Genomic DNA, 15,089 nt, shown 5'->3' with positions numbered 1-15,089 from the left:
CCACCCCTAATATATATATATATATATATATATATGTGTGTATAATGTGGGTATTTTTGTCCGTCATTCCGTCGTACATTTTTTTTGCTTTTATGGAAGGTTTTTTGTAGAGAAAAAATTATGAAAAAAAAACACTTAATTGAACGGTTTAAAAGAGGAGAAAAACACGAAAAAAATTAAAAAATGTAATTTTGAAACTTAGTTTGTTTTCACTTTCGATACAAAATTTAACCAAATAAAACGAAGAGAAAAACTAGCTCATTCGAATATTATATATATATATATATATATATATATATATATATATATATATATATATATATATATATATATATATATATATATCAGTCAAATTAGTACAGGTAAATACTGATATATATATATACATATATATATATATATATATATATATATATATATATATATATATATATATATATATACATATATATATATATATATATATATATATATATATATGTATATATATATATATATATATATATATATATATATATATATATATATATATATATATATATATATATATCAGTCAAATTAGTACAGGTAAATACTGATATATATATATACATATATATATATATATATATATATATATATATATATATATATATATATATATATATATATATATATATACATATATATATATATATATATATATATATATATATATATATATATAAATATATATATATATATATATATATATATATATATATAAATATATATATATATATATATATATATATATATATATACACTGTATATATATATAGTCAGTCAAATTAGTACAGGTAAATACTGATATGACGCCACAGACAACTGCACGACAGAGACAGTTTTGAATCTACACTCGTGTAGGGGCGGTATGGCTCGGTTGGTAGAGTGGCCGTGCCAGCAACTTGAGGGTTGCAGGTTCGATTCCCGTTGCCGCCATCCTAGTCACTGCCGTTGTGTCCTTGGGCAAGACACTTTACCCACCTGCTCCCAGTGCCACCCACACTGCTTTAAATGTAACTTAGATATTGAGTTTCACTATGTATAGCGCTTTGAGTCACTAGAGAAAAGCGCTATTTAAATATAATTCACTTCACTAGATGGAGATCGTTAAGAAGGAGTTCTTTTGGTGCTGCGTCTATGAAACTGTCCGTGTTTGTGTGGACGTGGCCTAAAATTCTTAGCGATCCAAAAGGGCCCAAGTCATAGAAGTTGTACATTTTATTTATTTGTTTTGACTTTTAATGCATGCATCTCTAGATTGCCTTCAGATCCATCCATCAGTGATATGTTTTTATTGTTATTCTGTAATCTTTTTTTTTTGTTTGTATTATCCCTTCATGTCACAGAAAACGTTATTTTGTATTTTATATGGACAACACACAAAATATGCAATACTTTCCCCAATAAATACTTCCAAGTGGAATATTTTATGTGAGTTTTGAATAGGTCAATAATTCATAACACTATTGATTTTGAATCATTATTATTTTTTGAGAAATTACATTTTTAAAGGAGTGTTAAAGGGGAACATTATCACAATTTCAAAAGGGTTAAAAACAATAAAAATCAGTTCCCAGTGGCTTGTTGTATTTTTTAAAGTTTTTTTCTAAATTTTACCGGTCTCGGAATATCCCTAAAAAAAGCTTTAAAGTGCCTTATTTTCGCTCTCTGCGAAGACACTGGCCATTTCCCTGTGACGTCACACAGTGCTGCCAATGTAAACAAACAATGGGAATACCACAGCAAGATATAGCGACATTAGCTCGGATTCAGACTCGGATTTCAGCGACTTAAGCGATTCAACAGATTACGCATGTATTGAAACAGATGGTTGGAGTATGAAAGTATTGAAGAAGAAACTGAAGCTATTGAGCGAATAGCTATTGACGCTATTCATAGCCATAGCATGGCCGAATAGCTGCGTTAGCATCGCCGGTAAAATGTGCGGACCAAACGATCAGGACTTTCGCATCTTTTGACACTGGAGCAACTTAAACCCGTTGATTGGTAAGTGTTTGTTTTGCATTAAATGTGGGTGGAAGGAAACGTAATATAGTTGCAAATGCATCTGCAGGTTATCCATACATCTCTGTGCCATGTCTGCTTTAGCACCGCCGGTAAATAGCATGTTAGCATCGATTAGCGTAGCATGTTAGCATCGATTAGCTGGCAGTCAACATCAACAAAACTCACCTTTGTGATTTTGTTGACTATCGTTGCAAATGCATCTGCAGGTTATCCATACATCTCTGTGCCATGTCTGCTTTAGCCATCCATCCATCCATCCATCATCTTCCGCTTATCCAAGGTCGGGTCGCGGGGGCAACAGCCTAAGCAGGGAAACCCAGACTTCCCTCTCCCCAGCCACTTCGTCTAGCTCTTCCCGGGGGATCCCGAGTTGTCCCAGGCCAGCCGGGAGACATAGTCTTCCCAACGTGTCCTGGGTCTTCCCCGTGGCCTCCTACCGGTTGGACGTGCCCTAAACACCTCCCTAGGGAGGCGTTCGGGTGGCATCCTGACCAGATGCCCGAACCACCTCATCTGGCTCCTCTCCATGTGGAGGAGCAGCGGCTTTACTTTGAGTTCCTCCCGGATGGCAGAGCTTCTCACCCTATCTCTAAGGGAGAGACCTGGAAACTCATTTGGGCCGCTTGTACCCGTGATCTTATCCTTTCGGTCATGACCCAAAGCTCATGACCATAGGTGAGGATGGGAACGTAGATCGACCGGTAAATTGAGAGCTTTGCCTTCCGGCTCAGCACCTTCTTCACCACAACGGATCGGTACAACGTCTGCATTGCTGAAGACGCCGCACCGATGCCTTAGCATCGCCGGTCAAATGTGGAGACACTCTGGCACATTCAATGGGGGTCTGGCGGCAGACACTTTGGCATCTTCGGGCCAGTGGTGCAACTTGAATCCCTCCCTGTTAGTGTTGTTACACCCTCCGACAATGAAAATGGTGGGTGCGTTACCTCGGCGACGTCACATTCTGACGTCATCGCCTCCAAGAAAGGCGTTTAATTCGCCAAAATTCACCCATTTAGAGTTCGGAAATCGGTTAAAAAAATAGATGGTCTTTTTTCTGCACCATCAAGGTATATATTGACGCTTACATAGGTCTGCTGATAATGTTCCCTTTTAACTTTCTTAGTTACATTTGACCTGTTTGCTCTTTTTTTCTTTTTCTTTTTGAATATTATTCTTCAAATGTGCCGCTTGGCTGGTTAAAAAGTGATCTTCGGACACCCCAGATCTAGACCTGCATGATCTCCTTCATTGTGTTTCTGCATGCGTCCTCCATCTTGTTCTGTGTTGTGACTGGTGTCGTGTCTCCCTGTGTGCTGTCAAGTGCGGGCCACGCCCAGTAGCTGGAGCCTGGACAGCGTCAAAGAGGGCGTCATGTCCTTCTCTGACCCTGTCGGCAAGCTGCTGTATCCTCCCATCCCTCCCAGGCCGCCGTACACAGGTATTCCGCGTGGGGGGGGGGGGTCACACTGCATCATCATTGGAAGGAAAAGATCCTCTAAATGACAGGAGTGATCTGCTGTGTTTAACCACGTACTGCAAGTCAAAGATCATCTATATGACGGGATTTTGATGTCTTCATCTCATGCAGGATCTTCGGCGAAAAACATGCGGTCCCAGTCGCCCGTCCTCATGTCCAGGTCGCCGCAAAAGGTTGGTTTGGCGATTTGATTGTCTGTGTGTGCTTGTATTTCTATCCTTCTTGAGACATCAACAAGGAAAAGTAGCTTCCATATGAGGACCGGTGAACAAGTTAGGACATAAATCATGGTCCCAATACGGGAAACTATTGCATCTAATAGAAAATGTCTCACTTGCACCCCTGGTGGGGAAATCTATCAAAACTAGGGTGGTTCCAAAAAGGAGTTGAATATGTGTCGGTTTTAAAAGTCAACATATGAAATAACAAGTGTGTGGGAAAATGTGAATTTTTTTCTCCTCTGGTCGACATATGTGCGTGTAAGAAATTGAATTGCGCCCCCTTTGGTCACAATTAATTTAGTAAATCATGAAGATTAAAAAACAGTTACAAATTCCAAAATAAATAAATGAACTAAAAGCAGTCTTTTTCCTCACAATGTGTCGACTTTTTTCTTATAAAATTGGGAACAATTTCTTATATTATTCCTGCTTCTGTAACATTGCAATATTTTCTCGTAAAATTATCACTTTTTTATGTAAATTTAGTACTTTTTAATACAAAGTCGTCATGTGTCTCGTAAAAATTCTGGCTTTTATCACAATATTGTAAATTGTGTTGTTGTTCTTGTAAAATACTGAGATTTTTGGAGTAAAAAATTATGAATTTTGTCGTGATTTTGCCAAGTAAAATTCCGATTATTAGTATAATATTGCCAACATTTTCAAGTTCTCTTACACAATTGTGAGTTTTGTCGAGTAAAATTACGACTCTTTTCAAAAAATTGCAAAAATTTTAAGCTTTTCTTGTAAAATTGCGACGGTTATTGAGGAAAATTCCAACTTTTCTCATAATATTGCACAAATTTTCTGTTTTTCTCGTAAGATTTTGACTTTCATTGAATAAAATCACGACTGTTATTATAAAAATGCCAAAATTCTATGTTATTCTTGCGAAATTGTGACCTTTCTTTTATGAAATTCCAACTCATTTTTCACAAAAAGTTTTTTTTATATTTGCATAGTATGTATATATTATTAATGTTGTAAATACAAATCTTTATATATCCAGAAAGGCTGGTTCTAAAGAGGTAGGCTTTTTTCTGAGTTCTCAAAAAGGTAAGAAATACAAGAGTTTGTGTGTGTGTGTGTGTGTGTGTGTGCAGCGTCATAGTGTGTGTGTGTGTGTGTGTGTGTGTGTGTGTGTGTGTGTGTGCGTGCGTGCGTGCGTGCGTGCGTGTGTGCGTTCGAGGGATTTTTCAAATTGACTGTGTGTCGGTTTTAAAAGTCAACATATGAAATAACAAGTGTGTGGGAAAATGTGAATTTTTTTTTCCTCTGGTCGACATATGTAATAAGAAGTGTGTGTAAGAAATTGAAATGCGCTCCCTTTGGTCACAATTAATTTAGTAAATCTTGAGGATTAAAAAACAATTAAAAATTCCAAAATAAATAAATGAACTAAAAGCAGTCTTTTTCTCACAATGTGTCGACTTTTTTCTTGTAAAATATTATTCATGCTTCCGTAACAATGTTAAGAAGCAGGAATTATGTAAATTTAGTACTTTTTAATACAAAGTCGTCATGTGTCTCTTAAAACTTCTGGCTTTTATCACAATATTGTCAATGGTGTTGTTGTTCTTGTAAAATACTGAGATTTTTGGAGTAAAAAATGATGACTTTTGTCATACTTTTGCCAAGTAAAATTCCGATTATTATTATAATATTGTCAAAATTTGTAAGTTTTCTTATACAATTGTGAGTTTTGTCGAGTAAAATTACGACTCTTTTCAAAAAATTGCAAAAATGTTAAGCTTTTCTTGTAAAATTGCGACTGTTATTGAGTAAAATTCCAACTTTTCTCATAATATTGCACAAATGTTCCGTTTTTCTCGTAAGATTTTGACTTTCATTGAATAAAATCACGACTGTTATTATAAAAATGCCAAAATTCTATGTTAGTCTTGTGAAATTGTGACCTTTTTCTTATGAAATTCCAACTCATTTTTCACAACAAGCTTTTTTGAACTAAAAGCAGTCTTTTTCTCACAATGTGTCGACTTTTTTTCTTATAAAATTGGGAACAATTTCTCATATTATTCCTGTTTCTGAAATATTGCAATATTTTCTCGTAAAATTATTACTTTTTTATGTAAAAGTAGCACTTTTTAATGCAAAGTCATCATTTGTCTCATAAAAATTCTGGCTTTTATCACAATATTGTCAATTGTGTTGTTGTTCTTGTAAAATACTGAGATTTTTGGAGTCAAATTATGACTTTTGTCGTGATTTTGCCAAGTAAAATTCCGATTATTATTATAATATTGGCAAAATTTTACATTTTTCTCATAAAATTGTGTAATTATGTCAAGTAAAATTACGACTCTTTTCCAAAATTTTTAAAAATGTTAAGCTTTTCTTGTAAAATTGCGACTGTTATTGAGTAAAATTCCAACTTTTATCATAATATTGCACAAATGTTCCCTTTTTCCTGTAAGATTTCGACTTTCATTGAATAAAATCACGACTGTTATTATAAAAATGCCAAAATTCTATGTTATTCTTGCGAAATTGTGACTTTTTTTTATGAAATTCCAACTCATTTTTCACAAAACGTTTTTTTTATGTTTGCTTAGTATGTATGTATTATTAATGTTGTAAATACAAATCTTTATATATCCAGAAAGGCTGGTCCTAAAAAGGTAGGCTTTTTTCTGAGCTCTCAAAAAATACAAGAGTTTGTGTGTGTGTGTGTGTGTGTGTGTGTGTGTGTGTGTGTGTGTGTGTGTGTGTGTGTGTGTGTGTGTGTGTGTGTGTGTGTGCGTGCGTGCGTGCGTGCGTGCGTGCGAGGGATTTTTCAAGTTGAAAATGTGTCGGTTTTAAAAGTCAACCCAGGGTGTACCCCGCCTTCCGCCCGATTGCAGCTGAGATAGGCGCCAGCGCCCCCCGCGACCCCAAAAGGGAATGAGCGGTAGAAAATGGATGGATGGAAGTGTGTGGGAAAATGTGAATTTTTTCTCCTCTGGTCGACATATGTAATAAGAAGTGTGTGTAAGAAATTGAAATGCGCCCCCTTTGGTCACAATTAATTTAGTTAATCTTGAGGATTAAAAAACAATTACAAATTCCAAAATAAATAAATGAACTAAAAGCAGTCTTTTTCTCACAATGTGTCGACTTTTTTCTTGTAACATATTATTCCTGCTTCTGTAACATTGTTAAGAAGCAGGAATGATGTAAAAAGTCGTCATTTGTCTTGTAAAAATCACAATATCACAATATTGTCAATGGTGTTGTGTTCTTGTAAAATACTGAGATTTTTGGAGTAAAAAATGATGACTTTTGTCGTGATTTTGCCAAGTAAAATTCTGATTATTATTATAATATTGCCAAAATTTTCAAGTTTTCTTATACAATTGTGAGTTTTCAAAAAATTGCAAAAATTTTAAGCTTTTCTTGTAAAATTGCGACAGTTATTGAGGAAAATTTCTACTTTTCTCATGATATTGCACAAATGTTCCGTTTTTGTTGAATACAATTATGACTTTTATTATAAAAACTGCCCAAACTTTAAGTTATTTTTGTGAAATTGTGACTTTTTTCTTATGAAATTTCAACTCATTTTTCACAACAAGCTTTTTTTATATTTGCATAGTATGTATATATTATTAATGTTGTAAATACAAATCTTTATATATCCAGAAAGGCTGGTTCTAAAGAGGTAGGCTTTTTTCTGAGGTCTCAAAAAGGTAAGAAATACAAGAGCGTGTGTGTGTGTGTGTGTGTGTGTGTGTGTGTGTGTGTGTGTGTGTGTGTCCCAGGCGATAGGAAAAGGTTTATGAAGTGCGGACGGAGCGCTTAATGAAGCTAAATGAGGCTTTTCTTCCGTGAGCGACAAGTGTAAAGCACGCCGCTTTTTGTCACCGCTGACAGCCTGCATGACAAAAAAAAAAGAAAAAAAAAGAGAACAAGCTGTGAGAAAGTGAGAGTGGCAGATCGACACTGTCAATCACACTGTGTGTGTGTGTGTGTGTGTGTGTGTGTGTGTGTGTGTGTGTGTGTGTGTGTGTGTGTGTGTGTGTGTGTGTGTGTGTGTGTGTGTGTGTGTGTGTGTGTTCGTGTGTGCAGTCAGTGCGTCATTCACGCTCGTCAAAGATCCTCTATAAGGTGGGAGTACAAAACAATGGTTTCTACTGTTGGACAGGCACGCTGTTTTTGAAGACCTACTGACAGGCAAAGCTCCTTGACATGACAAAGGCTCTGCTGTTTTTAAGGATGGACCGCAAACAAAAGAGTAGTAAAAGATCCTCTATATATAACAGGAGTGCTCTGCTGTTTGACAAGAGTGAAATGTCTTCTACCATATGACATGAACCTTGCTGTTTTTGAGCACCTCCTGCTAGTGAATGATCCTCTATATGAGAGGAGCTATCTGCTGTTTTTGAGGATCTACTGCCAAAAATAACTGTGAAAGATAATCTACTGTGTGACAGGAGGGCTCTGCTGTTTTTATATATCAGGAATAGTCTGCTCTTTTCGATGATTTACAATAGTCAAAGATCCTGTTTATGACCAAAAAAAATCAAAAATCCTGTATGTGACAAAAAAAGCAATAGTCAAAGATCCTGTTCATGTCAAAAAGTCAAAGATCCTATATTCGACAAAATAGCAGTTATCAAAGATCATGTATGTGACAAAATGTCAAAGCTCCTGTATGTGTAAAAAAATCAAAGATCCTGTATTAGACAAAGTAGCAGTTGTCAAACATCATGTATGTGACAAAATGTCAAAGCTCCTGTATGTGTCAAAAAGTCAAAGATCCTGTATTAGACAAAATAGCAGTTGTCAAAGATCGTGTGTGACAAAATGTCAAAGATCCTGTCTGTCAAAAAGTCAAAGATCCTGTATTAGACAAAATAGCAGTTGTCAAAGATCATGTATGTGACAAAATGTCAAAGATCCTGTCTGTGTCAAAAAGTCAAAGATCATGTATTCGACAAAATAGCAATTGTCAAAGATCATGTATGTGTCAAACAGTCAAAGATCCTGTATTAGAAAAAATTGCAGTTATCAAAGATCCTGTATGTGTCAAAAAGTCAAAGATCCTGTAATCGACAAAATAGCAGTTGTCAAAGATCATGTATGTGACAAAATGTCAAAGATCCTGTCTGTGTCAAAAAGTCAAAGATCCTGTATTAGACAAAATAGCAGTTGTCAAAGATCATGTGTGTGACAAAATGTCAAAGCTTCTGTATGTGTCAAAAAGTCAGAGATCCTGTATTCGACAAAATAGCAATTGTCAAAGATCATATATGTGTCAAACAGTCAAAGATCCTGTATTAGAAAAAATAGCAGTTATCAAAGATCCTGTATGTGTCAAAAAGTCAAAGATCCTGTATTAGACAAAATCGCAGTTGTCAAAGATCATGTATGTGACAAAATGTCAAAGATCCTGTCTGTGTCAAAAAGTCAAAGATCCTGTATTAGACAAAATAGCAGTTGTCAAAGATCATGTGTGTGACAAAATGTCAAAGCTTCTGTATGTGTCAAAAAGTCAGAGATCCTGTATTCGACAAAATAGCAATTGTCAAAGATCATATATGTGTCAAACAGTCAAAGATCCTGTATTAGAAAAAATAGCAGTTATCAAAGATCCTGTATGTGTCAAAAAGTCAAAGATCCTGTATTAGACAAAATCGCAGTTGTCAAAGATCATGTATGTGACAAAATGTCAAAGATCCTGTCTGTGTCAAAAAGTCAAAGATCCTGTATTAGACCAAATAGCAGTTGTCAAAGATCATGTATGTGACAAAATGTCAAAGATCCTGTCTGTGTCAAAAAGTCAAAGATCCTGTATTAGACAAAATAGCAGTTGTCAAAGATCATGTATGTGACAAAATGTCAAAGATCCTGTCTGTGTCAAAAAGTCAAAGATCCTGTATTAGACAAAATAGCAGTTGTCAAAGATCATGTATGTGACAAAATGTCAAAGATCCTGTCTGTGTCAAAAAGTCAAAGATCATGTATTCGACAAAATAGCAATTGTCAAAGATCATGTATGTGTCAGTCAAAGATCCTTTATTAGAAAAAATTGCAGTTATCAAAGATCCTGTATGTGTCAAAAAGTCAAAGATCCTGTAATTAGACAAAATAGCAGTTGTCAAAGATCATGTGTGTGACAAAATGTCAAAGCTCCTGTATGTGTCAAAAAGTCAAAGATCCTGTATTCGACAAAATAGCAGTTGTCAAAGATCATGTATGTGACAAAATCTCAAAGATCCTGTATGTGTCAAAAAGTCAAAGATCCTGCATTAGACAAAATAGCAGTTGTCAAAGATCCTGTATTCGACGAAATAGCAATTGTCAAAGATCATGTATGTGTTAAACAGTCAAAGATCCTGTATTCGACAAAATAGCAGTTGTCAAAGATCATGTATGTGACAAAATCTCAAATATCCTGTATGTGTCAAACAGTCAAAGATCCTGTATTCGACAAAATAGCAGTTGTCAAAGATCATGTATGTGACAAAATCTCAAAGATCCTGTATGTGTCAAAAAGTCAAAGATCCTGTATTAGAAAAAATAACAGTTATCAAAGATCCTGTACGTGTCAAAAAGTCAAAGATCCTGTATTCGACAAAATAGAAGTTGTCAAAGATCATGTATGTGACAAAATGTTAAAGCTCCTTTATGTGTCAAAAAGTCAAAGATCCTGTATTAGACAAAATAGCAGTTGTCAAAGATCATGTGTGTGACAAAATGTCAACGCTCCTGTATGTGTCAAAAAGTCAAAGATCCTGTATTCGACAAAATAGCAGTTGTCAAAGATCCTGTCTGTGTCCAAAAGTCAAAGATCCTGTCTGTGTCAAAAAGTCAAAGATCCTGTATTAGACCAAATAGCAGTTGTCAAAGATCATGTATTCGACAAAATAGCAATTTTCAAAGATCATGTATGTGTCAAACAGTCAAAGATCCTGTATTAGAAAAAATAGCAGTTATCAAAGATCCTGTATGTGTCAAAAAGTCAAAGATCCTGCATTAGACAAAATAGCAGTTGTCAAAGATCCTGTATTCGACAAAATAGCAATTGTCAAAGCTCCTGTATGTGTCAAACAGTCAAGGATCATGTATTAGACAAAATAGCAGTTGTCAAAGATCATGTACGCGACAGATGTTTTGAGAGACGTACAGCACAGTGCAGTTCCTGATGGTCTGTGTTCGACCCCCAACAGACCACGGCGCCCCCCTTCACGCCGTCGCCCACCGAGTGCCACTCGTCCAGCCTGGTGTCCAACTCGCCCGTCCTCTCCGGCAGCTACAGCAGCGGCATCTCCTCCCTCAGCCGCTGCAGCGTCTCCGAGGCGTCGGGCACCGAGCTTCCCGGCGCCGGCGAGCCGCCCCCGCCGCCGGCCCCCGCCCCCGACGAGCCCGTGCGGCGTGAGAACAAGACCCCGCCCCCGTACAGCGTCTACGAGCGCAACAACCCGCGGCGGCCCGTGCCGCTGCCCCACAGCCTCTCCATCCCCCCGCAGGCGGAGCCGCCCGCCCTGCCCCCCAAGCCCCACCAGCTGCGCACGGGCAGCATGAAGCTGGACGGCACCTCGGACCCCCGGGTGCCCAGACCCAGGCCCCTCCCACGGAAGGTGTCCCAGCTTTAGGCAGCCGCCGGGACGGAACACACTGGCATTATTTGCACTTTTTGGGCACTCGACTTGCTTTTCCCTCATCGCCCAACAGACTTTTGCTAGGCGGGATGACGCTCAGTCAGCCATCTTTGTTAATACTAACCCCGTTTCCATATGAGTTGGGAAATTGTGTTTGATGTAAATATAAACAGAATACAAATCATTTTCAGTTGAATATGCTACAAAGACAACATATTTGATGTTCAAACTGATAAACATTTTTTTTTTTTGCAAATAATCATTAACTCTAGAATTTGATGCCAGCATCACGTGACAAAAAAGTTGGGAAAGGTGGCAATAAATACTGAGAAAGTTGAGAAATTCTCATCAAACACTTATTTGGAACATCTTACAGGTGTGCAGGCTAATTGGGAACAGGTGGGTGCCATGATTGGCTATAAAAGCAGCTTCCATGAAAAGTAATTCACAAACAAGGATGGGGTGAGGGTCACCACTTTGTAAGCAAATTGTCGAACAGTTTTAGAACAACATTTCTCAACGAGCTATTGCAAGGAATTTAGGGATTTTACCATCTACGGTCCATAAAATCATCAAGACGTTCAGAGAATCTGGAGAAATCACTGCACGTAAGCGATGATATTACGGACTTTTGATTCCTCAGGCGGTACTACATCAAAAACCGAAATCGCTGTGTAAAGGATATCCCCACATGGGCTCAGGAACACTTCATAAAACCACTGTCAGTAACTACAGTCGGTCGCTACATCTGTAAGTGCAAGTTAAAACTCTTACTATGCAGAGCAAAACCCATTTATCAACAACACCCAGGAACGCCGCCGGCTTGGCTGGGCACAAGCTCACCTAAGATGGACTGATGCAAAGTGGAAAAGTGTTCTGTGGTCTGACGAGTCCACATTTCAAATTATATTTGGAAACTGTGGACGTGGTGTCCTCCGGAACAAAGAGGAAAATAACCATCCGGATTGTTATAGTCGCAAAGTTGAAAAGCCAGCATGTGTGATGGTATGGGGGTGTATTAGTGCCCAAGGCATGGGTAACTTACACATCTGTGAAGGCACCATTAATGCTGAAAGGTCCATACAGGTTTTGGAGCAACATATGTTGTCATCCAAGCAACGTTATCATGGACGCCCCTGCTTATTTCAGCAAGACATGTGTTACAACAGCGTGGCTTCGTAAAAAAAGAGTGCAAGTACTTTCCTGGCCCGCCTGCAGTCCAGACCTGTCTCCCATGGAAAATGTGTGGCACATTATGAAGCGTAAAATACGACAGCGGAGACCCCGGACTGTTGAAGGACTGAAGCTCTACATAAAACAAGAATGGGAAAGAATTCCAGTTTCAAAGCTTCAACAATTAGTTTCCTCAGTTCCCAAACGTTTATTGAGTGTTGTTAAAAGAAAAGGTGATGTAACACAGTGGTGAACATGCCCTTTCCCAACTACTTTGGCACGTTTTGCAGCCATGAAATTCTAAATGAATTATTATTTGCAAAAAAACATTAAGTTTATGAGTTTGAACATCAAATATGTTGTCTTTGTAGTGCATTTAATTGAATATGGGTTGAAAATGATTTGCAAATCATTGCATTCTGTTTATATTTACATCTAACACAATTTCCCAACTCGTATGGAAACGGGGTTTGTAGATCCAGGACAGCTCGGCCTTAAGTGGGAATCTTATTTTGCTACACTGTACGGTGCTCGCGGAGGAGCATGCACTTTTGACTCAAGTGTCGTTTCGTGCCCTCATATCCACACTTTTTACTTTACAGGCTCTCCTGACAACAAAAAAAACAACGGTTGCCCCTCTCGTAGGCTTTTGCACTTTTCTTACCAGGACCAAACACACAACCGCTCTTTCCTGCATGCTCCGGAGCCTGCATGAGTTACTACGATTATTAGGAAAAAGTGTCGATTGGTGCCAAGGAACCCCTAAATTCTACTGTAATTAAAGCACAATCCTCTCTCTCGACAAGTACTGTTACGTATTCGCCAATTGGAGTTTAAAAAAAAAGTCATTTTTTTGTACAGTTTAATTTTTGTAAGCTGATGACATCATATTGTGTGATTTTTATTTTTTATTTTTTTTCCCCCCTGCATTTTTTGGACAAAAAAAAGTGGACGCTTTAGTACGGTTTCTACGTCACATTTGTTTCGGTTTCTGGAGAATTTGTATATTATATCATGAGATTAATGTAAGTAAGCCAAATATAGAAGGAGAAAAAAGAAAAAAAAAAGGTGTATTGCAATTGATGTAAATAGTGTGTTTTTAACGAGACAAGAAAAATAATGTAGTTATGATAATTTACAGCTTTGAATGTAATGTTGAAAGCAGGAAATGATGATTATTAATATAAATGTTTTATGGGTTTTTTGTGCGTGTAGAAAAACAAAAAAAAAAGGTTATTGACATCCTAACACATTTACAAGTTCAATAAACTGTCCAATGTAGTTGTTTGTGTTGTTTGACCGACATTTTTTTATAAAAGAACTTTAAAGTCCTACTGAAAGCCACTACTAGCGACCACACAGTCTGATAGTTTATATATCAATGATGAAATATTAACATTGCAACACATGCCAATACGGCCGCTTTAGTTTACCAAATTGCAATTTTAAATTTCCCATGACGTTTTCAACAGGAAATGATGACGCTTATGTTGACGCGTGTTTGTGACAATATTGGTTGGAGCGGACATTTTATTCCAGCACCACTCACGGCTAAATGTCGTCCAATTTAATCGCATATATACACAGTATTTTGGACATCTGTGTTGCTGAATCTTTTGCAATTTTTTCAATTAATAATGGAGACGTCAAAGAAGAATGCTGTTGGTGGAAAGCAGCTGCCTTTAGCAACCAAAACAGCCGGTGTTTCTTGGTTTGTTGTGAAGCTTTAATATAGAACAGAGCGGTCAAGCGAACATGTTTCTCTACCACATGTCAACCGGCAGGTTACGGTGAGAAAATTGTGGTAATAAGTCGGCTCTTACCGGAGACATGAGTGGAGCTTGTGTCGTTCTTCCTGCAGCTGTCAAAGAGGCAGCTGCGACTTTCTTGGCTCCTCCATGGCTTCACTCAGAGACACTGGCGGTCACCACACCCCTCCGACTTTCAGGTATGACTTTATAATCTCACTAAAACACTAGTAACACAATAAGCAGACAAGGGATTTTCCAAAATTATCCTAGTAAATGTGTCTGATAACATCTGAATCGCCTTTTTTTTTCTAGTGCTTCACTCTAACTTTCCTCATCCACAAATCTTTTATCCTCGCTCAAATTAATGGGGAAATTGTCACTTTCTCGGTCCAAATCGCTCTCACTGCTGGTGATTGGTATATTGGTTTTATATTTATTTATTTTTGTTTTTATTCAGTCATTGGTGGAGCATAATATTGTTTTTTAATATTGTTTTTAACATGGCTGTGCAGCACTTTGGAAACATTGTTGTTGTTTAAATGTGTTATATAAATAAAGTGGATTGATTGATGATTGTAAACAATGTTCAGATGTGAGGAGCTCCACAACCCGTGACGTCACGCACACATCGTCTGCTACTTCTGGTACAGGCAAGGCTTTTTTATTAGCGACCAAAAGTTGCCAACTTTATCGTGCATGTTCTCTACTAAATCCTTTCAGCAAAAATATGGCAATATCGCGAAATGATCAAGTATGACACATAGAATGGACCTGCTATCCCCGTTTAAATAAGAACATCTCATTTCAGTAG

At 37.3% G+C, this 15,089-nt stretch overlaps 1 protein-coding gene across 5 annotated transcripts in view; it reads left to right on the top strand.

Moving 5' to 3' along the window:
- Nucleotides 1-13,808, top strand: part of dock4b (dedicator of cytokinesis 4b) — a 334,184-nt gene extending 320,376 nt beyond the window's left edge. For 4 of the 5 annotated variants that reach the window (XM_061914568.1, XM_061914566.1, XM_061914565.1 and 1 more), the window contains 3 exons: nt 3,377-3,493; nt 3,644-3,705; nt 10,923-13,808. In XM_061914568.1, coding sequence (XP_061770552.1) covers nt 3,377-3,493; nt 3,644-3,705; nt 10,923-11,348 — 605 coding nt within the window. In that variant the 3' untranslated portion in view covers nt 11,349-13,808. The remainder of the gene's footprint in view (nt 1-3,376; nt 3,494-3,643; nt 3,706-10,922) is intronic. The other variant, XM_061914569.1, reaches the window with a different exon arrangement.
- Nucleotides 13,809-15,089: the final 1,281 nt, after the last annotated feature.

Source organism: Nerophis ophidion, linkage group LG10, assembly GCF_033978795.1.
Source record: "Nerophis ophidion isolate RoL-2023_Sa linkage group LG10, RoL_Noph_v1.0, whole genome shotgun sequence".
Classification (NCBI taxonomy): domain Eukaryota; kingdom Metazoa; phylum Chordata; class Actinopteri; order Syngnathiformes; family Syngnathidae; genus Nerophis; species Nerophis ophidion.
The sequence above is the reverse complement of the archived record's forward strand: the minus strand, read 5'-3'. Positions and strand labels throughout refer to the sequence as shown.